At 42.8% G+C, this 22,822-nt stretch overlaps 3 protein-coding genes across 5 annotated transcripts in view; all 3 read left to right on the top strand.

Annotated features, from left to right (window-relative positions):
- snrnp27 (small nuclear ribonucleoprotein 27 (U4/U6.U5)) overlaps positions 1 to 22,822 on the top strand; it is a 193,561-nt gene that overhangs the window by 67,959 nt on the left and 102,780 nt on the right. The window lies entirely within an intron of this gene.
- arhgap25 (Rho GTPase activating protein 25) lies at positions 291 to 11,764 on the top strand. 3 transcript variants are annotated; one of them, XM_052067003.1, is made up of 11 exons: positions 291 to 483; positions 2,704 to 2,912; positions 3,925 to 4,012; positions 4,438 to 4,548; positions 4,884 to 5,088; positions 6,109 to 6,245; positions 6,367 to 6,433; positions 6,571 to 6,692; positions 7,822 to 7,976; positions 9,287 to 9,816; positions 10,669 to 11,764. In XM_052067003.1, exons 1-11 carry the CDS (start codon positions 420 to 422, stop codon positions 10,868 to 10,870), a joined length of 1,890 nt encoding a protein of 629 aa, XP_051922963.1. In that variant the 5' UTR covers positions 291 to 419; the 3' UTR covers positions 10,871 to 11,764. The 3 variants fall into 3 exon arrangements, with proteins under 3 accessions (XP_051922963.1, XP_051922962.1, XP_051922964.1); XM_052067002.1 differs by having other exon boundaries at positions 292 to 483; positions 6,109 to 6,241; positions 6,360 to 6,433; XM_052067004.1 differs by having other exon boundaries at positions 458 to 600; positions 6,109 to 6,241; positions 6,360 to 6,433.
- Positions 14,700 to 19,477, top strand: bmp10 (bone morphogenetic protein 10). Its single transcript, XM_052067061.1, has 2 exons — positions 14,700 to 15,108; positions 16,185 to 19,477. Exons 1-2 carry the CDS (start codon positions 14,700 to 14,702, stop codon positions 17,249 to 17,251), a joined length of 1,476 nt encoding a protein of 491 aa, XP_051923021.1. The 3' UTR covers positions 17,252 to 19,477.

A 22,822-nucleotide genomic window follows, 5' to 3' on the forward strand; every position in this document is an offset into this window, starting at 1 on the left:
TCTTGCCAGCCCCGGTCTACATGTTTCTTTGATCATTGAGACTGCATTGCATCATATTTGTAAGTCACAGACAATCTGACGTGTGCAGATCATTGGAGGAGTCGCAGCAAAAAATGACGAGCATGTTTACAGAATGAATTATATGAAGCATTTTAAATAGTTGTGTCATTTGTCATTTAAAACCGTCTGAGCGTTTTCGTGAATCACCTCGAGGGAAATTTATACAAAACAAGTCTGAACATGGAAACACTCTGAGGAAACATGAGTGTTTGAATTTGTGAAGAAAAAAAATGAATGCACAGGAAGCAGGAAGTGTGATTTGCGATATCTTCCTTGTGTGTGCGTACGTGCGTGCGTGCGTCTGTATGTGTATGTGTAAAATTCAACACTGACCTGTGCTACAAATTGAGGACAACAGCATGTCTTTGAAACTACCTCGCAACTGGGATTTCAGCACCTTCAAAGTTGAGACAGCTCGTATTGGTAAGCGAGTGGCCGTGCTACATTCACTGACAGCAGGACAGATCAATTTTTATAGCATTTGAAAGTTCGGACATGCTAAAACCAACAACTAATTGCCCTCTTCAATCAAGACGGGATGTAAACAGTATATAATACTGTAGTTATTTTGTTATGTTAGCCCGAAGGTTCCCCAGGTGGCTCGAATGCATTACAAGTGCATTTTTGGTCATAGATCCAAATGTTGGATTGTGATGGTTTTAACTTTTACGGCATTATTTCTTTTTTCACGTGTGTAATTATGAGTTTATGTAATTAGATAATAAGAGTTAGGCTGGCTAAAAACTGGGCTCACTTGTGTCTGCGTTTGTGGGATCATAGTAATAATACACCTTATTCCCTGAAGCGTATTTAATTGCGACCTTGTGATAAAGGAGGTTTTCAACACATGCTTGGTGCTGACTTGGACTGACTGGGAATGGGATTCTACCACAATCACAGGAAATGGCATCACGTTGAACTCTTTTGCCTTTTGCAAAATGTGAAGGTCTTATTTGGAATTCGATGAGGATTATTTAAGATTCTGATTAATTTCTATTTGGGATTTTTTTTTCAAGATTTTTGTCCACCCATTTCTCTTGGAAAAATACTTATCGATAATATAAGCGAGTGTAACAAATAAGTACATCCAGATTTGAAAACAACTACCGGTATTTGAAATGTGGTTGTTGACTTCAACATGAACGTCAATTTGTGGTATGACAGTGCGTGTGGTCTCGAATCAAAGAAAACTTATACTTTTGGAAAGGAAACCAAAGAATATTTGAGCTTGCAGGTGGAGACCGGTGGGCAGTGGTGCAGTAACTTCCCGTTTACCTCAGTGATGCCTGACTTCTGCTCTTCTCTATTTTCGCGCCACAAGACAGAGTGACACACATTATGTCTGCTGTCCGAGTACACCTGCACCTCACTTTAAATAAAAAAAAGAAAAAAAGATATATATATATATAAACAGTTGAAACCAAGAACAGTTGAAACTATGACAAAACATCCAGAATAGTGTTCACAGTGTGCGCATTTTTGCACCTGGACAGTACTACTATCACGTTGCGAGGTGGTGGTGGACCCCAAAAAGCAGGCAGGAGGAAGGAGCAGGGTGAACTTGAAGAATTGTATTTAAAACACAGAAAACTAAATCCTAAACAAAGTCCAAAGTGTCATGTCCCGTGTTTGCCAGCAGGGGGCAGGCCCTGTTGCCATCCTACACACCTGTCACCCATTAGGGACTAATTACACTGGCTTTATTTGTGCGCTCTGGCAGTTGACTTACTGCTGGAGAATTCCACGCCATGCCAAAATTTCTCTCGCCCAATTTCCTACTTGCATTGATTCATTGCCTCTTAGCCTTGTGGCTGTTATTACGCGTCGTTGTTCCTCTTACGAGTGAAATTATAATCTTTGTCTAATCTGACCCTCCTTGCTATCTTTTTCCGCAAGCGTTTTCTGTTGTCCTTTTATTTGATCCCTGGTCCCTATTTTGACCAGCGCTTTTTGTTATTCTCCCTGTCGGGTTATTTTGTGTTTCGTATTAAAGACTCCTTTTGTTCTTTGACAAACATCTTTCTGTGTCTGCTATTTCGGGGATCCTCTTCCTTATTTTGTTGTGCACGAAGCGATCCTTCTATCGCTTCGGGCACAACGTGACACAAAGTAACAAACAAAAACCATGACTTAAACAAAAACCATCAATAACCAAAACACTATGAGAAAAAAACATGACAACAGCAAACAAACAAACATGACAGTAGCAAGAGCAAACAATGACCCGACACCGAGTGTTCGGGCAGGAGTCCTTTTATACAACTAATTACCAAATGACCAAGAGATGTGCAGCTGCCGGGGGAGCCCTACAGTGCCACCTGTTGGTCCCTAAACCGAATCATGACAACTACATTGCTCACCAATTCGTCTGCATTGTCCAAATGCAATAACATTGCTGCAAAACCATAACAGTTCTGTGCAGACAGCCCAACAGGAACTTGGTCGGCACAAAGAACAGTTTCTATTTACCCTGAAAGTATAAGCATAGAAACTATCCTCTCCACCCTTTTAGGCTGGTGCACATTCACCACAAAGAAAAGGAACAGCCAGTGCAGCAGTCGACGAGTGCAGAAGTTTCCGATATTTTTCTGTTATGTGAGAATTGTTCGTCTTGCCACTCTTCATCTGCTTCCTGTATTTCAGCTCGCTCTAAGAGCATATTATCTGGTGAGGGAAGCTTAGGTCTGAGTCCGGGCTCAAGACGATCCCTCAAGTCCATGGAGAGGCCTTTGAAGGCTGGCTGGCTCAAGAAACAGCAAAGGTCTCTTGTGAAGAACTGGCAACAGCGCTACTTTGTGCTGAGGGGAAGCACTCTAACCTACCACAAAGATGACCGTGAAGCGGCAGTCCTGGTAAGAAATGCTTTTTTCTTTTTTTTTTTGTGGCGCATAAAACATGCATTGTATGTCAACAAAGGTGGACACTCAATCTTGAAATCATCAAATAGAGTAAAACCAGCCAGTTAGAGATACTATCTGGACAAAAGTTATAGGCCACATCAATGCTTCTAACCATGTGTAAACAGCTAGGGGAACGGCCACAAAATGTATTGAGTTAAGTGTGTCTCAATAAATTTGAATATCATGCATACTGTACTTAAAACTGCTGGGTTAAAAGTAACCTCATTTTGTTTAAAAAAATGGATTTGAGTGAATTTGACCCAACTTTCGGGGGCGTTTTTCTGTACAATGACACTTCCCCCCCAAAATGGGCTGTTTTGGTACAAAATTTTTGACCATAATTCTTGTTACATAGAGTGGTCTTCACACATTTAAATAGTTCATGATTTAAAAAAAAATCATTTTGATGATCATTGCTAAGCGCCAACAAACGCAAAACTCACCCATCTCAAGAAATTGTAACATTTATAGAAAACCCAATAATTTTCTTTCATGAATTTTGCGTAGTACAGTACAGTATATGAATTTCAGCGCAGCGGATGACTGGTTAGCATGTCACAGTGCAGAGGTTGTGGATTTGAATCCAGGCTCTGGTTTCCTGTGTGGAGTTTGCATGCTCTCCCCGTGCCTGTGTGGTTTTTCTCTGGGTACTCCAATTTCCTCTCACATTCCAAAGACATGCTTAGCAGGTTAATTGAACACACTAAATTGTCCATAGGTGTTAATGTGAATGGCTGGAAACCAGTTCAGGGTGTACACGATCGCCTACACCCGAAGACAGCGAAGGACAGGCCCCGGCACACCCTGTTTGAAAAACTAATTGTAATTTTTGAACAGAGATACTGAAATAAAGTGAACTATACTGCAATATCATAATTCTCCTTTTGTTTGGCTCATGTCCTGAGACGGTGTAGTCACTGAGTGTTTGTCCATGCCTCTGTTTTTACAATATTTTGTTTTTTAGGGCTTTATCCAGCTTCAGTTCAGCAAGGTCAATGAACTCCCCTCAAACTCGGATGACCCTGGGAAGTACATCTTTGAAATCATACCAGGTAGGATTGATATTGTGAGGCAAGCCAAACCCCCTCTCAGACCATCTTTAAAGCTCATTTTTATTCTTTTGACTTCAGCCTGTTTTGTTTTTGTGATTTGTGATGTGTTACCGTTGTTTTTATTAATTTAACTTTTTTCACTGTCTTTGTTGTTGTATGACTCTTTTTTTAATGGAGGGCAAATTTGTTCACAGTGAGGATGATTGTCTTAAAGTGCTCTATGAATAAAGTCGAGATGCATATTAAAGTAACTTAGCCCAAATTCACACAACACATTTCCAATAGGTGACCTATCATTTCCGATTTTGCATCGAAGCATCACGTAATACTCTAGCGAATAAAAGGGTTGTACTTTTACTATCGACATCTACATAAATTATTTTACCTTGTTTTTGTTGTTAATATTCAGTCTTTTTTTACGGCAGGTACAAGTGCGGATAAAGAGCGCTGCGCTCATGTGTTCATGGCCAACTCCCAAACCGATATGAATGAGTGGGTCCGAACCCTGCGCAGGGTCATTGGTGTTCCGAGTGGAGGTTCAGTAACATCAAATTACTTAAACAGTCCAGTTAAAAAAAAAAGGAATGTAAATCCATAACACCCTAATAGCTCCTGAAGATAATGCTTTCCTTCAGCAATAGCTAAATGAAGGAAGTCACAGTGATTTTATTTCACTTTTTTACAGTTGTAATTCATAGTTGTTTTTATTTTGCAAATTGAATCTTCAAAATATTTGTATTTGTTTTCGTGTAAATAACCAGACCATTCTTTAGTTTGAACAGTGCAATTCATAAATATACAAAATATGTCATAATATTGAGAGAGAGAGAGGGAGAGAAATCAGTGCAAAATGTCTTCTGTGTCCCTCTAGTGTTTGGAAAAAGTCTGAAGGACACAGTGACGTATGAGCAACGTTTTGGACCACAGATGGTGCCCATCCTGGTCCAGAAGTGTGCGGAGTATATCAGAGAACATGGTCTAAATGAGGAGGGCATCTTCCGCCTCCCTGGGCAAGACAACGCTGTCAAACAATTCAGAGATGCCTTTGACGCAGGAGAGAGGCCGTCTTTCCCCAGGTCATTCACTCCCTCTCTGTTACTCCAATATCGGCATCCATTTTCCATACCAGTCGGGTGAGCAGGAGCCCGTCGCAGCTGACTTTGGGAGAGAGGCGGGCTGCACCCTGGACTGGTTGGCGGCCAGCCCAAGGGCACATCTAGTCAAATAAGCATTCACATGAATGTTTTAGAGTCTTGACTGAGCCCTTTATTAAGATTTTTGGAACGTGGGCAGAAGTACACAGAGAAAATCCACACAAGCGTGGCGAAAACATGCAAAATCCTCACAGAATTATAGATTTCTGCCATTTTTTTGTAAGGGGTTTAACTGGAGCATCTGAATTATTTTGATTTGTGAAGCTTTGAGAAGGAAGCTGGTTTGCTAAGCGGTTTGCTAATCACACAAAGCAAAAGCTCGAAGATTCCTTAGAGAAGTTGAAAAAGAAAGCTGGGAGATATGAGCAACCCGCAGAGAAACTGGAGGGGCAGATGACACCACATCCTGTTCATGCTCAGTATGCAAGAGGATGCGTGCATGTGTTACACAATATGATAAGCTTTGTTTTTCCACGACGCTACCATCGGTGAAACATTCTGGCTGTCTGTGTGCGGTTAAGTGTAGCACAGTGAGTGGTCCAATGTGCAATCATCATAGGCCACTGCGTTGGGTACTTCTCCACAATCACATAAGATTTATGGCTAATACGGTAAAAGAGTCACATTACTGGTATGTATTCCCCCCACACACACTTTTTTAAAGATATTTCACAGGGTTTAGTAATGACATTGTCATAAGCTTTCATCAAAATAGGAGTCAGCCCTGAAAAGTTGTCTGGGGGGGGGAACTAAAATATAGGACATTGCTCAGAATGATGTGCAGTGCAGTTCTACAGGAATAAACATGATTAGATGAATACTTATTTGACGGTATAAACCATGCGATGCATTATTGAGCTATGCGATTTAATCCCACTTTTCAAACGTGCATATTGTTGTCAACAGTGAGTGTGTGGTGTGAAGTTGTCATTTTCCTCACAGTGACACAGACGTCCACACGGTGGCGTCGCTGCTCAAGCTGTACTTGCGAGAGCTGCCAGAACCTGTGGTGCCATGGTCTCAGTACCAAGACTTTTTGGACTGCACCAACACGCTGGACTCCGGAAATGAAGAAGTACGTTTCACCTCTGGGATACCCCATGTCGACACATCCGTAGATCTGCTTACATTTTGTGTACGTGTGTGTATGAAATGCCCAGCATGTATGACAAAATCTTTGTGCGTCCTTTCAGAGGGAAGAAAAGTTAGAGAAACAGATCGCCCTCCTCCCAAGAATCAACTACAATCTTCTAAGCTATGTTTGCCGGTGAGCTGAAGCATTGTGGGATACGATGTAAAAAGTGTCTATGTGTACGCCTAATCACGGTACAAATGCTTTGAACTCCAACCAGATTGAAATCAGTCAAAACAAAAACCGCCACCATGTCCCCGATTGTTCCACAGGTTCTTATTTGAGGTTCAGCTGCATTCCCAAGTCAACAAGATGAACGTGGAGAACCTGGGCACCGTGATGGGGATCAACCTGCTCAAGCCACAGTTAGAAGACCCCATCTCAGTGATGAAGGGTACCAACATTTCCAACCATCCTCGTTTGTTACCAGTCATTGTGTACAGGCTCCTGACTCCTCAGTGAACTTCATATATTGCACGGCACATGTTTTAGAATTTGTTAAGCAAAGCATTTGCACAGCATTCAGATATTAAAAGATGCAAACATCTATGCAGAAAAAAAATTATTATGGCAGAACGATTGTGCAGTTAATAACAAACACAGGTTGGGCCATAAGTAGGCTTACAATGGCAGCTTCCAGGGCCATAACATTTTATTACATTGATACCAATATATATTTGATAATTTTTACATTTTGGCAGATTTGAACCCTTTCTGGGACGGCAGTTACTTCAGTGGACAACTTATCATGTTATCAGGTTACAGGGTGCATGAAAGGGTTCATCTCTTCAGTATTTAATTTGTCCTCCGTAAAAGAACATTGCGACATTCCTCAAACCTCTCCAGAAACACGACAAATGCAAACACAACCTGTCAGCCTATTTTTGGCCCACCCAATATACATACAGCCATCCATCCATTTTCAAGCGTATTTTTACTCATTAGAATCGCCGGCGGGCTGGAGACTATACCAGCTGATTTTGGGAGAGAGAGAGAGAGAGAGAGAGAGAGAGAGAGTACATGGTCACTCAAGCTCAGTGACAATATACAAGCTCGACTAAAGCTCATAGTCTTGCAATGGCGTGATGTTAAAAGTGTGTCCTAGGGCATGTCAAGCACGTTCTACCAATTTTATGGCGATTACAAAGACTCAAAACCTGAACATGAAGTAGAGCTGCACAGTCAAGTGCATTCAAGACAAGAGATTGATCAAAACAGACTCTTGCTATCATTTTGATGAGCTACATTAATAGATGAGTGGGACAAGCTTGTCCTAGTTTCTAAACTCTTAAGCTTAAGAGAACTCTGTGAAATTGTCATTGTTTCCAACTCCGGTGGTTATGAAACAGTAGTTACACAAATACCGTGACAATACATTACAATACATCTTTTGTTTCAATTTAACATCAAAATAACAATAACATCCTTGAAATGAATTAAGAAACATCTGGACACGTAAACATATTAATTTCACTCAATGAGAAAGATGAGGCCCAAATGATCTGGCTTTGTTTTCTTCTCAGCAACTCCTCACATCCAGAAATTGATGACGGTGATGATCCGACGACACGAGACTTTGTTTCCTCTATGCAACGACGTTCCTCCCTCTCCTCCCTCCAACAAGGCCGAGAACCAGAAGAACTCTCCTCGCAACCTTGTGGGCTGGGGCTCTACTGAGGTAGCGCAATATCTAAACATTTATTCCCCCCACCCCCTCAATAAATGCCGTGTTTGAATGCAGGTAACGGCCTGAGCTGGTGATTCAAGCGAAATCAAATACTTGACCAATACAGAGGGCAGAAACAAAAGCCAACATTTCCAGAAATACTCAGCAGTTTATGGCACAGTTCAACAACATCGACACATAATACATATTTGTAAGCTCTTTCTATTTGGGTGAAATGCACATTGGGTCAAAAAATAAGTATGAAGTCGAAAAATAACAATATAAAGACTGTATTGAATATTCGGCCTTTACGAAGGCATTGATCATTGTGTGATGCAAGAAAGACGACGACGACCACAACAATGAACATTAGACGCAATCGCTAAAAAGGAGCATTATTTTCATATTCTTTTTTTGGCATAGGCTTTCTTGTTTCGGATCTCAGTACACTGTGCAAGTTGAGTCATAAGACTATATATAGTCATAAGATATATATTTGGTTCGTTATTTATAAAAAAAGGACTCCATTAAAATTAATCAGTCACTCAAATATTAAATTGAGCTATCACACACAGGAACGCCGCTCCCGATACGCAGAGAATTCACAGTGCGTTCACAGGTGTGTCATGGGAAGCCATGACACACCTACTACTTTTACAACCCTCACCTATTTTCAAAGCAGCTAGCTTACTTATCCAGTTCAGGGTCGCAGTCCGTCACAGGGAACGTAGAGAGACAATGAACCACTCACAGCACTGTCACTGAGTGAGAACTGAAGCCTTGCCGCTTGCACTAAAGTCCTGCAAATATGCTCCGACACGCATGAGTGCCTTAATGGCAATGCAGTGCTCGTTCTGTAGAATTGTATTCATTAATTCCTAAGAGTCGCAGACTTTTGTCTTTGCTGCAGTGTTTCCAGACCGTGCACATTTTGTAGATATCAGACCCGATGTGCCGCCTTGTCAATCTAAACCGCCCAAGGCCGTCAGATTCTGTAGTGCCGGCCGATATCATTGAAACCATTTTAGTATGTAGCCCCAGCTGCCCAGGGCAGGATGACAGAAGCTTGACTGCCAGTGGGCAAAACCTTCACGCCCAGTGGTACACCATTGCGAGTGGCACTAGAGCTAAGGTGGGTGAAGTGTCTTGCTCAAGGACACAACAGCACGTGACTCGGAACAGAGCGGGAATCGTACAGTGTACCCCCCGTTTATTGGCTGGTCCGCTCTACCTCTGAGCCACAGCCGCCCCAAATGCTCCAGGAACTGTCCAGTTTTAAAGAACACACACAAACGTTACATTTGATAATATTTCTGTTCCAGATGAGTGACAGTTCTTTCTCTGAGTCTACCGAGGAAGAGAAAAATGACAGTCCAGGTCCCCTGAGAGGTGATTGCATCTCTCCAGATGTCCTGCAAGATTCGATGCCATCTTCTGACAACTGGGCCGGGAGCCCCCGCAAACGTACCCAAACTCTGCCCACCTTCAATTGCCCCCTCACAGGGATGGCGGCAAAAGCTGGTGCCATCCACCGCTGGAGTCGCATCCAGGATCAAGTGGAAGACAAGAGTGTGACGTTGTCAGAGGACATCTTTAAGATCCTAGATCTCCGCTGTTCAGGATCATTTTCAAAAGGCACGCTGAAAGGCATCAAGGAGGGAGTCGTGAAGTTCAGAGCGCAAGACGAAACCAATCACAAGGCTCCCACTACTTCTAGCTCCCAAAAATCTGACAATGGCTCGCAGTCTGCTCCGGCTCAAAAGAGTGTTGAGCCCTTGGTAGAGAGCGGTTTCGATCAGGAGGTCAACAACAAGACTGAGCAGAAGAGAGACAACCAACAGTCTCCTGACAGGTGAGAATGAGAGCATAAACGGGTGTTGGTCGACAATCCGTAGTACAATACACACAAAAAAGAGAGGGATATTCGTCTTTTGGGTGACATTTCAGGATGAACTCTAACCTGCAACCGTAATTTGACCTCCTTTCAACTTTTCAATGTCCATCTGTTCAGCGTTTCAGTACTGTGCGCAACCTGCTGTTCTCTAAAAAGGAGCAAAATGGCAACAGCAACAGGCATTTGATCCATGAATGGACGATTACATTTCCTGGATTCACTTCCTGTTGGTCTTGAACAATCGTCTTCATCCTGCTGTTCGCATTTTGACATCTTGAGATCCAGAAGGCACCGAACAGTATCAACAGGACCGCGCCTTTGCGAGGCTGAACGCAGGATCTTCTGACAGCAAAGTGGCCACCGAGCAGAGAGTGTCGCAGTCTGTCATCAGCAAGTTATGACAGAGAGACTGGAAGAGTCACAGAAAGGCATCGCAGTCTGTCATCAGCAGGTTATGACAGAGAGACTGGAAGAGTCACAGAAAGGCATCAAAGTGGAGGTTTTCATGCACTTGTTATCAATTTTGACTTTCATCTTCTTGAAAGAGATCATTAAAATTTTGCTAAGACTACTTCATCTTTTAACAGTTGGACATGCATTGAAAAGTTTAGGGAAGGTAAAACGAAGGCATATTTTAGATTCATCCCAAAATGTCACTCGAAAGCCAAATATCCCAAACTTCTTCTGATTAGTGTGTGTGCCTTGCAATTGGCTGCCGACTGGTCCAGGGCGTAACCACACCTTGCGCAAAGTCAAGCTGGAAAAGTGCGTGACCCCAACTTTCAACCTCTAAAAGTGATTTGTATGCAGTGTGCAGCAGGAGCTGAAGGAGCTGAGGGCCACTTTGAGTGAACTTCAGTCTACTTTGGAGGAAGAGCGCCGCCGTGTGGCAGCTTTGGAAATATGCCTCAGAAATGCAGAGCGCAGTCGGGATGAAGGCGAGAGAAGAAATGAAGAACTGCAACGGGACATTCAGCAGTTTCTCAGTCGAAAGCCCCAATCTCCGACTTAACGGTTGGGATATTATTGTTTGTGTTGGTGGACTTTGGAGTGTTTCTTCTTGGCTGCTGAGTCCAGATGAGAAGTTTTTGGTGGCTCCTTTGGGAACAAACTGTTCAGTCGATAGATATTTTCAAATGTTAACAAAGACTTCACCGGCTGTTATTTTCTTCTATCATATTTCCTCTCATCTAGATCCCTCCCACTCACTTCCATTAATCGTCTACTTGGATAAATAAGTACACAAATGGATGCCTCGTTTCTTCCAACATAATCATCGATACATTTGCATTTACTGTGACCGATTGCACCATGTGGTGTCTCGGTACCACTCCTCAGAAAGTAGCCATGTAGGCATCTGCAACGGGAACATTTTACAGTAGACGTTAAAGTCGACGTGCTCCGTTTTGCCTTGGGCGTAGTGTGGAGCAAAAGCTGCTGAACCTTTCAGGAGGAAATAATTCCAGATTAGAAACCCAAATAAAGAAAGTAAGGATGAACTACTGTTTAGTGAACCACATGACCTGTAATGCAATATAGACTAGATGACTGTAATTATATGTTGCAATATGGGACATGCATGTGTTATTATAATGCATATTCTGTGTTGCATTCATTTCTGTACCACTGGTCCTCATTAGCGCTGCGGCTGAGCTGGAGTTGATCACAGCTGCCTTTGGGCAACACTGCAATGGTCACCCGCCAACATGCCTGAAGTCAACTGGGATGGGCCCTGGCACGCCCGCGATCCACGTGAGAATAAACAGCTCGGGTATTGGATGGATGGATGTTACTCCAACAGAATGTCAATACTATTTATTTGTGGAAAACTAGACGATGTAGGTACACATGTCTCCTTACGCTTTATTTACTTCTTACTCAAGCAAATAAAGGCCTGTGTCCATTCTATGAGGAAATGAGTTAATGAATTAGATTGAAATGGAGTTACACAACACGGTTTGTGACAAAATCTTGAAATAAGACATTTTGCATTCCCGCTGATATTCAAGGTAGGTTTGTAAATCAAGAGGAATCCTCAAATACAGACAGACAGTACAACAGACATCCCATTTAGGGAATGACACTCAAATTACCGGTAGCTGTTTAAAGATATTCAAAATCGATACGAGCGTGTACTCCAGCAGTTTAATTGTAGCTATTCGATGGGCTGTATCAAAGATTCCATATGGGGAGAACATGATTTGATTGACACAGGCATATATAGCATTTTAGTTAACAATTTGAGAGCATTTTGTGAAAATGAGCTTTATTACGGTTGTGTGCTCCGAATGTTTAATTCGGTGCTTGCACTGGTGCTGATTGTTGTCTGGGGCTGGCATATGTTTTCTAGCTATATGCAATCTTCGAATTGAGGATGTGGCCAGGCTAAGAATGAACCAATGACATTAAATCCCATGTTACAAACCCTCATTTCAGTGAAGTGGAACGCTGTGTAAAATGTAGATAAAAAAACTAAATACAATGATTTGTAAATTTCTTTTCAACTCTTGATTCAGTTAAATATACTGTACTACAACTATACTATCAATGACAAGATATTTAATTTTCAACCTTTTTCGTTAGGGTTTTTTTTTTCAACTATTCTCTCATTTGGAATTTGATGGCTGCAACAAGTTCCCCCTAAAAATCTGGGACAGAGCATGTTTACCGAACGGACGGACAATATCTTGAAAGATCTATAGACAGCTAGCTAGCTAGCTAGATAATGCAGTATTTGCTGTTTATTTTAGCCTCTGCCCATCAGAAAAAAAAGATCAGACACCAAATGGTCTGACCAAGTGTAAGATTTTGAAAGAAAAAGCTAAACAATGAGGCAATATCCTGCCAGGGACAAAACACAAGATAAAGTCCTGAGAAGATAAATTCAACAAAATGCAGGAGGCCAAAGTCAATAGCAATCCTAGCCAGCAAGCAGACATGTCAATGTAAATTACACCGTGGTCGTTATTATACTATGGTGGGGGCTACAGTTACATTATATCCTCCAAATACGGTTACATTTATGATCATAATCATGTCATGAGGGTCAAACTAGAGAACAAATGGTCATTGTAAAGTAGGGTTGCAAATTTGGGGGAATTTCCTAGGAAATTCACTGGCATTAACTGGACTATTTTACATTTATGGGAATGTCCATGTAGTTCAAAACAAGAACATAATCTGACTCAAAAAGGGTAATGCACGTATCTATTCATACAGCGGTGGGTGACTGTCTGGGCATAACAATCAGACATGATGCAAATGAAGCTGAAGGTCTAACCTGCTCTGTGCATCCCTCACTCTCAGACATGGATAATCATTAGATCACAATGTCCATTCACTTCCAGTTTTGGTGATATTTCTGGGGTCAATTATGCAAAAATATTTGATTGATATTCGAGTTAGTAAAAAACAAAAAACAAACATTAGGTCTGATCTTGAAGAAATGGACATCCAATTGAGGCATCCATTGTGACGTGATGGGATTGGGGGTGTTCATTATAAGGAATATGGAGTAATCATTTTTCTCTTGGTGGTCAAACTTCCATTTTAATTTCTGAAATTCTTTTTGTTGTACCACACAATTGTTTTTGCTAGACCTCACAATCTTAAGAGTGTGTGTGTGCGTGTGTTCGCGCGCGCTCGCGGGCAGCAGTCCACTAACAAATCTTCAACGGGTCATCAGGAAGGTACAATGTCAGTTGCGACGGCAGTTTCACAGCGCAGCAGATAAGCGCATGTCTGTCAAGTGTCACCCGGGCAGACAAGTGGCAGGTGCGGGAAAAGCTCATTGCTTCCCATCTGAGTGACGCATCGAGTGTATCGCCGGGTCACGCAAAGAAGCTCTGGAATGAGAGCAACAGTCGTGGGTTCAGGTGCTGAGCAGGAATGTTCTTCCTAGTGGCAGGGAGGCCATTTTGTTATCCCAGCAGGAAGCAGCTCGGTGACGGCACAGCGAGCTGTACCGTGTACGTTGAATCACTGTGTCTCACTCAGCTGGAAATAGTTTACTCCATTTAGGCGCAACATTAAAGAACTGCCGCATGTGAAATCCTGGCATTACGTTTATCTCCTATTTATATTCCGAGACTCTTCACTGACCGTACATTGGGCAATGCACACTTCTATTGTACTCGCCACGAAATGTGGAAAGAGTTAAACATCTTTCAGTCGTCTTGGTCAATGGGCCTCACAGCTCATTACATTTCAATTTCACTCGAACAAGTATTTTATAATATGGAATGGTATCAGCAGACTGCCGTACTTTGTCAAAGAGAAATGGTCTATGGCGCATCAACAACGGCGTGCAGAATTTTGGCCATTTACAAACCAAATAAACAAATGAAAAACAAAAATCAACTCTGGTGCACCCACCCAAACAAAATAGCGCTTCCACAAGGAAGAGGCTACAGGACAGTGTTTACAAAATCCTCATTAAGGAAGTTGTGAGATAACACACGCTCAACATCACACAAAGTGGAGGGCATGCACGCACGCACACACACACACACACACACACACACACACATACACAGCAAAGCAGAGCCCACCATATCGTAGATAAGGGACTGAGAGAAAAAGCTGGGAAGGGAGTGTAAAGCACAGAAAGAGAACCACACAACAGAGATGACAAGGTGGACCATACCGGGCCTCCGTCACGCTGCCACTGGACTGGACGCATAGGCCATAGCTGTGCATGAGACTAAATGCTGTGTAAACGGCGACGCTGCATTAGGTTTACTGCATGCACCGTAGAAGATCCCACTTGTCACAGAAAAGGTCACCAACGCTTTTTATCGACCGTGACAGCATAAAACTAATTGCTAATTTTTTTTTTCTCCATGGCGAGTGTTTGGGTTTCTCTTCCGGGAACCATTTTCAGCACCGAGACTTTACTCTTCCTATTTTCTATATTGTTGCTCCGGGGGCCTCTTTGCGGTGAGGGCAGCCCAATCTCGAACGCCGACCAGAGGCTTCGACCCACTCCGGGGCTGAAAGACGGACTGGGCAGGGCGGCGGACGTGTCTCAGCCGGAGCAGGACAACAATCTGATCATGCAGGGTGTGCTGGAGAGCCTGAAAGAGCAGTTCCTGCAGACATTCAACCTGTCCGGCTTGGGTCCACCTCCGCTGCCACCGGGAAGCGTACGAGAGGAGCCGCCTGAGTACATGATGGAGCTCTACAACCGCTTTGCCAATGACCGCACCTCAGCGCCGAGTGCCAGCATCATTCGCAGCTTCAAGAATGAGGGTACAGGAAGCTTTGTTTACGACTTTCAAATTGCAGTGAATTCATATATTTCCACATAATCGCGATTGTGGGACAAATAAAGGTTATCTTAGCGTATCTTATTGGAACATTCAGTTCAGTTTAGCATCCAATGTCAATCATGTGTAGGGGTACTAGCTTTCAAAACTCATTTAAATGCTAAAATGTTTATTGAAACTATTTCGTGAGGACTGTACAAAACAGCATTTCTACATTTTTTTTAGCCCTGGAGAACCCACAAGGTCATATTTGGCCCCTATAAAATCTGCTACTCAAATGCTACCCTTAGATCCCAAATGGTCAAATTTGGCCCTAATCCTAAATTCGGATTAAAGCATTGAATATTTGAAAAAAAACCCCCAAACAAACATATATTTTGGTGTTCAGTGAATATATCGCAGTCATTTAACTCATTCACTCCCAAAGACCTTTTTACACGTCTTTTCAGACTTGGTCTAGAATTGGCTGGTACTGAATGAGTTAATATATAATTCATCATTTTCCAAAGAAGAAAAGGGTTCTTGGGTTCTCCAGGGTTAATATAATATTGTATCCCATCAACAATTTCTCCACTTGCATCTTTTTCGTTTTCTCCTTAATCATTTTTTAGAACTCATCCAAGTAACTAAATGCAGTTCCATACTATACAGGTGATTTGATGCGCTTTTTAAGTAAACCCTTCGTAAGCAGGTTCAATGGGTGGCATTTGTAGGAAATCGGTAGAGTTGAGATGACACTTGCATGAGAGTACAAGAGGTTGAGGGAGAGCAAAAATCGGGAAAAAAATGGACTATGCCGTGTACACGATTATAAAACCCTGAGGATCAGAGCAATAAAGACGAAAATATTCAAGAATGTGACTTTCCCCCCTCCCCCCGCATACATTTTTGTTAACTTTAATAACCCTTAATTCGAATGATGCAGAATTGATGTCCAATGTACATTCAAACATTCTACACCTTTTCCAGTGTGATGTGTCTTGTTAACGCTAACATGTAAAGATAAACATATCCGACCAATATTTCATTCCTTTGCCATGTTTTTGGTCCATTCCCCAGATTCCTCTTCAAGCACTGTTGGTGTCGGGGGAGTAAGGCGCCACCCGCTCCTCTTCAACGTGTCAGTCCCCCATCACGAACACATCACCGCAGCCGAGCTACGTCTCTACACGCTCGTCCAGACTGACCGCCACCTGTTTGCCGGCGTCGACCGCAAAGTCACGATCTACGAACTGGTACGTCATGACGAAGAGGACAACAGCACAGACGAGAATTTTGCGAGAGGAGACGACCTTGGGGGTCAACAGGCGCATACGGAGCTGTTGGAGTTGGCGTCGAGACAAGTGTACGGCACCGACGATGGCTGGGAAGCGTTCGACCTCACCGCTTCTGTCCAGCGGTGGCGTAAATCTGAGCACGGGACCACTCATCGTCTGGAGGTGCACATTGACAGCGTGGCCGGCGAAGACACGCGACGTGTCGCAGACCGAGGTAAAAATGAGAATACCGAAGCGGACATGAAGATTGACACCAACGTGAAGGAAAAACACAAGCCCCTGTTGATCGTTTTCTCGAATGATGAAAGCGGCGATCATCGTGATGACAAGCATGACCTGGAAGAGATGATCGACCACGAAACCTCCAACGTCATGCTCCGAAACGACTTGGGAAATGACTTGCCGGGCGAGCTGGAGACAAAGGGCTACGACAGCAATGACGAGTCCGAACCGGATGAAGCCGACCTGCTCCAGATGCGCTCGAATCTGATCTACGACACGAGCTCGCGCATCCGTCGCAACGCCAAGGGAAACCACTGCAGGAGGCAACCTCTGCACGTAGATTTCAAGGATATCGGATGGGACAGTTGGATCCTGGCGCCCGGCAGTTACGACGCCTACGAGTGCGCTGGGATCTGCTCGTTCCCGCTCACAAAGCACGTCACACCCACCAAACACGCCATCGTCCAAACGCTGGTCAACATCAACAGTCCTCAGAAAACAGCGCGAGCGTGTTGCGTGCCCACCAAGCTGGATCCCATCTCACTCCTGTACCTGGACGACACAGGCGTGGTCACGTATAAGCATAAGTATGAAGGGATGGCGGTGGCCGAGTGCGGCTGTCGATAGCCGCACTCTGGAGGAGTGACGTGAAGTCAACCAAAAGCTAAACGAGTCCGAGAGTGCCATTGGACTCTCAATCAGTAGGACTGGAAGTGCATGTAATCACTTTTTATTAAGTCCTTGTGTGGCTGGACTTTGTCCGTCGAGACAGAAAAGACGATATCTTCTTCGTCGTGGATGGCGGCCGCCGACGCGGTGAGCTCAGAGGCAGCGGCGGTCAGGCAAGAGTGACGCTCACGCGTCTTTTTGCCAGCGCGACTCAAAGTTACAAGAAGTTCCGAAAGCGGATCTAAGCCAGCACATTCTGCTGCGTATGCAATTGTCTGTGGGAACTCGTGGGCCAGAGGTTCCCCCTCCTGCTCCGTCCCCCTGACATGTGTTTTCCTCTCCACTTATCTCCGCCCTCCCCACTTGATGCAAGCACTAATCAGCTCTTCATGCTCCCTGCCACAATGAAATGACCTCCTGGAGGCAACCTGACAAGACTTGAACTCTCCAGGCTCGCCTCCTGCAGGCCCCTGATATGTGGGCACCACCACTGGCGGGGTTATCTGTCCCAACCCAGTTTCCCACTTCACATGACTCTTTTCCACTACCAAACCAAACACACACACACACACACAAAAGTGATAGCATGGTGTTTGAGGTTGGGAAGTATGTACTGATCAAACTTGGATGTCATTCCAGAGGATGTTTGAGGTGTCCGTATGAGGGATTGAGACAAAACAAAGGACCAGGGGTTGACCGCATTCCGAGGCAACTCATTATGTTAACTGTCTCACCTTGCTGACCTCGCATGTCCTAGTCCTCATCCATCACTTGGATGCTAAATGGCCTTTCGGGGGGGGGGGGGGGGGGGGGCGTTATATTTATCATATGTGAACCAAAGTCAGGGACTTAAAAAGAAGCAAAGTTGTCTCGATAAAACCTAAAAGAAAAATATGTTTTCTTTTGTTATAAGGCTTTTGATACCTCTGCTGCTTGTAATAAACACACTACTATTTATTGTTCTAATTTATTCTTCCTTTTTTTCAAGTGAAACAAATATTGATAGTTACATTTCGAGTTAAAGTGACTTATTTTTCTGGGTAGGTGTCTTTTAGCTAAAAATTATGCAGGAAAGTGGCAAAGGTCCAAAGACAAAAGCACTGTTTGAATTATTACCATCGCAAAAAATAAAAAATAAAAATAATTACATGTCCTTGCAGTTTCTCAAGAGATTTAAAACGTAAATTTCTAATTGCTCGACATTAGGGGGTCGCACTCATTTTTTGTCACGGGCCACATCGTAGTTCTGGTTTTCCTCAGAGGGCCATTATGGCTGTGAACCAATTTCAATTCATGTCTCACATCATCACGTATACACAACAATTTGGTGGAGAACCAATTTTTTTAAATCCACTAATTTTCAAAGGGTGATGAGTAACAAAATATGCTTGCGATATCTCAATGTGATTAAAAGTGAAGGTAATTTGCAATTTGGGTATTTTAGTAGGCAAATACGAAGGTGACGAACAAGCTTTGCATTTGTGGGCCACATAAAATGAGGTGGCGGGCCAAATCTGGCCTCAGGGTCTTGAATTTGACATCTGTGCTCTAGATGATTCAAAAAGGCATTTGGATCCCAGAACAAAATGAATGACAAATTCATTCAAAACATTGAATGCTTCTTTAAGTTTAAGTTCATGTGAATTCCTCATGATCTTCATATGTTGTGGTGTCGTTTGGCTATTTACAATGAAGATGAGGCTTGACATTTTGAGCGAAAGAGCGCACTGGATGGTTAAGAATCATTTGGCCTGCTTCTTCTCCATTGCTTTCTACATCCATTGGTATCAGCGTACAGGTCAGAGTTCACCTCATGGCTTCCAAACAAAGAAGCATGGGAAAGTGATTAGCGGGACTGTTAATGACGAAAATGGATTGTGTGTGTGCGCTCACACTGACACTGTGATGGAAAACCTGTGCGTGAGGCTGAGCACTGATAAATTGTTCTGAATGATGATGACTCCTGCGATTGGCCGGCAACCGGTTCAGGGTGCCCCCCGCCGACCGGGAGAGGCTCCAGCGCGGCCTCGACCCTTGTGAGGATAATCGGATTAGAAAATAGATGGATGCGGTGAATGGATGATGACTGTTGTCAAATTGTAAAATCCTGACTGCAATATTGTATTGCTCTTTTCGTGTACCAACGCACAATGAGGTTGTAAATAAAGGATGTGATCCAATTTATTCTCTGAAATGCATCGAGTCATCTTTTTGTGGGAGTAACGAATATTTGGCAGATATGGGCATGGGTCAATTGATGAATAGTACCTATATTTATATTCAGAGATAGAAAGGGGCAGCAACAAGCTGGTGTACTGGATAGCGTGTCTGGATCAAATTTCCAAAGTTTGTAGTCCAAATCTCGTGCAGAGTTCTCTTACTCTGCGCTGCAGTCAAAGGTAAATTGTTTGGCACAATAAGGAAACATAATCGTTGTGGAAAGACTTATTTATACTAAGAAAAACTAAAGAGCATATGATATACATTTATGAATTAATATTTTAGTGCAGTAGTTTCTTAATGTGAAGTAAATCAACACTCAAGAGGCATGACATGGCACGGAACACAAGTTGAGAAATGACTTTGCATAGAAGTCAATTAGTGACTGCAGTAAAAGCGGTAATCTCTCAGTGATAATTTTAGTTTACCGACAGTGAGTCCCATGGACTCGCTGATCAGAAAAGTATGAGTGCCATTATGCATTGAGAGAGTCCCAATTTCGAATTCTGAAATGGTCTACTTATTCAATTGCATATGATAATAACACAAAAAACAACATATACTGTACATACAATTATAAACAAATAAGATAAGATATCCTTTAGTCGTCCCACACTGGGGAAATGTTGCAAAAAATTAAAATAATTCAGGAGCAGGCCTGAGGATTTCGGCTCTTTGAAGTGAATGATGAGTCGTTTTTAGAAGAAAAAAACGACCATTTAGAGTAAGGTGTTTTTAGCCCCCCCAAAAAACGACCGTGTATAGTACGGCGTTTTTCGACCAAAAAAATCAACCATGTATCGTAAGGCGTATTTTGTTGTTTATTTGTCTGTATGTGCCCTGCGATTGGCTGGCAACCAGTTCATACCTGTCAACTCATACGGTTTAGCCATAGTTCATACGGATTTTGTGGTGAATCTTACGTATATGGCCGTATCGCACAAATCATACGGATTCTGAAAATTTCCGTTTGTTTTTTTTCCCTAACAGGTAGTTCTGTTTGCTTTTGCCCAGAATGGTGCTAATCTACTCGACTGCTTTCATTTCCGGTAACTTTCCAATAAATCACGTGGTTCCTAGTTGAAAACAGCAGAGTATTCATTGCATATCATTGAAAATTTTGTGGGTTTTTTTTCTGTCGTTATTTTGATATATAAAATGCTTTGGTATGTTACAAGGATTTTTTGCTCTTTATAAGGATTTTTTGGGTACCGGTAGTTTATACAGTTTGGCGCTCCGAAAAGTTGACAGGTATGCCAGTTCAGGGTCGAACCCGCCTCCTGCCCGAAGACCAATCCTGGATTGATATGTACATTTTTATATTCATTTGAGACATTTTGCATTAATTTTTTTTTTTTCATGTCGGTATTGGCAGATCCTTAAAACCAAAGACTCTGACTTAAGTGCCCAAAAAGTGTGTTTGGGACATTTTTAGTGTGAATTATTTTTTTTTGTTTATAAGTTGCACCACATTAAAGTCAGCTTGGAAAGGCTCACACTCATCCATGACTCTACAAAAGACGAGCGGTACAAAAGATTAATTTGTGAATTCACTTAAAAGCAAAAGCAATCCGTTCTTGCAGGGATGCAGGTCAACCTCGGATTTGCTGTGATTTAGAATCGCTTTTCTCAGAGCAAATAATGTAAAGCGCTGCCATGCCAGCATCAAAAGACCGTGATTCATGCATACAAATGAACATGCGGTGAAACAATTACTGTGCGTGCCTGAGAGGTGAGTCACTTCACATTTAATCATTATTTTCCAGTATTGCATTCTTTTATTATCATTCGTTCCAAATGAACGTCTATTGAGGAAGTAACAATGGCCTCTCATCATTTCATGAGACGTATGTACTAATATCATAAAGTGCATCAAGTCCCCTTTTGGGCTTTATGGTCATCATAACACTTTTTTTCCCCTTATTTGCTGTCACTTGTGCCCTTTTTTGGTGGCATCGCTAAACAAAATCCAGAACATTTTGTGTTGGATTTGGGAGGTGTTTTTTGGTCAACGTCTGACCATTTTGTCTTTCAACTTCAACTCTACCTTCTCGATGATCCTGATTCAGGCCATCTGTAAGTATTTATGGGCCATAAACATTCTGTCTTGAAGTTGAACCTTCAAAAGAGTGCTACTGATCATCTCAAGGAATTGCGTTAAAGTGAGACCTGCACAATAAGGAGGTGTTGCAGCTGCAACCAAAAAAATGGACTATAAAAATTCCTCTGTAGTGTAGAACAGATCACACTGATTTCAAAACACCTTTTGACCCAGAACAGACAAATGGCAGTTCAAAGATGATTGATGTTCAAAGTCTTCTGAGTGGACCTTCCATTCTGATTAGAAATCAAATCATGTTCAAGAGAGCCAAAAAACGTGCCCTTAACTTACCGGATTATTGTTTCCAAAGTAAAAAAAAAAAAAGGCAGCTGTCTCTCCCGGTAACTGAACCGAAATTTACAGTTACTGTTGATGTTTTTCATATTGGAAACATATGTTTCATTATTATAGCGCAACAAATGAATGGGGTAAAGACGGACTTGCCTGCAGTCCACACCTGGCGCTCATTGAAAACATATGATGAGCTATCAAGTCAAACTTTTAACAGCACACACTGCAAGCGCTCCAACTGGTGCAAGTAAGAATGGGAAATTCTCCTTTGAAATAAAATCCCTCGTCATATACCTTCTTGGGCGGCCCGGTACGTCGGCTTCACAGTGCAGAGGTACAAGGTTCGATTCCGGCTACGGCCTCCCTGTGTGGAGTTTACATGTTCTCCCCGGCCCTGCGTGGGTTTTCTCCGGGTGCTCCGGTTTCCTCCCACATTCCAAAAACATGCGTGGCAGGCTGATTGTAATCAATTTTGATCACATGTCATCACAAGATTTACGTTTTCAGCCCAATTGCGCTGATGTCATCCTCAGCCACTGGGACAACGGCGCAGTGCCAAAAGCACATACAAATCCCAGAAAGCAAAAAATTCTGCCTGACCGCTCAGTAGAATGACAGTGCGGAAGGATCGAAGTAAATATAGTAGCAGAGCAGAAGGGCAAGAACTTTTAACAAGGCAGTCTGAGCTATGAAAAGCTCACTAATTGAATATTTACAGAATGAGGGCGAAATAGAATCTGGCCTTTGTCAGCGAAGCGCCAAGTCTCAGGAAATATGATGAAATGGGAAGTGTTTCGTATTTACTGAAATGATAACAAATCCTGGCGAACGCTCCGCGCCTTTTCTCCTTCTTGTTTGACATATCTGCCGAAACAATTTCAGCCGGCACTGCATGCTCTCTCCGTGCGGGCTTTCGT

This window comes from Hippocampus zosterae, chromosome 6 (assembly GCF_025434085.1).
Source record: "Hippocampus zosterae strain Florida chromosome 6, ASM2543408v3, whole genome shotgun sequence".
In the NCBI taxonomy this organism is placed as follows: domain Eukaryota; kingdom Metazoa; phylum Chordata; class Actinopteri; order Syngnathiformes; family Syngnathidae; genus Hippocampus; species Hippocampus zosterae.

What these genes read in the sequence shown, in the direction of transcription:
- arhgap25 (XM_052067002.1), top strand. Translation starts at nt 420, where the DNA reads ATGTCTTTGAAACTACCTCGCAACTGGGATTTCAGCACCTTCAAAGTT. An exon ending in TGGACTCCGGAAATGAAGAA is followed by an intron (nt 6,242 to 6,359) that starts GTACGTTTCACC and finishes GCGTCCTTTCAG; the next exon opens with AGGGAAGAAAAGTTAGAGAA. An exon ending in AACCAACAGTCTCCTGACAG is followed by an intron (nt 9,817 to 10,668) that starts GTGAGAATGAGA and finishes ATTTGTATGCAG; the next exon opens with TGTGCAGCAGGAGCTGAAGG.
- bmp10 (XM_052067061.1), top strand. Translation starts at nt 14,700, where the DNA reads ATGGCGAGTGTTTGGGTTTCTCTTCCGGGAACCATTTTCAGCACCGAG. An exon ending in TCGCAGCTTCAAGAATGAGG is followed by an intron (nt 15,109 to 16,184) that starts GTACAGGAAGCT and finishes TCCATTCCCCAG; the next exon opens with ATTCCTCTTCAAGCACTGTT.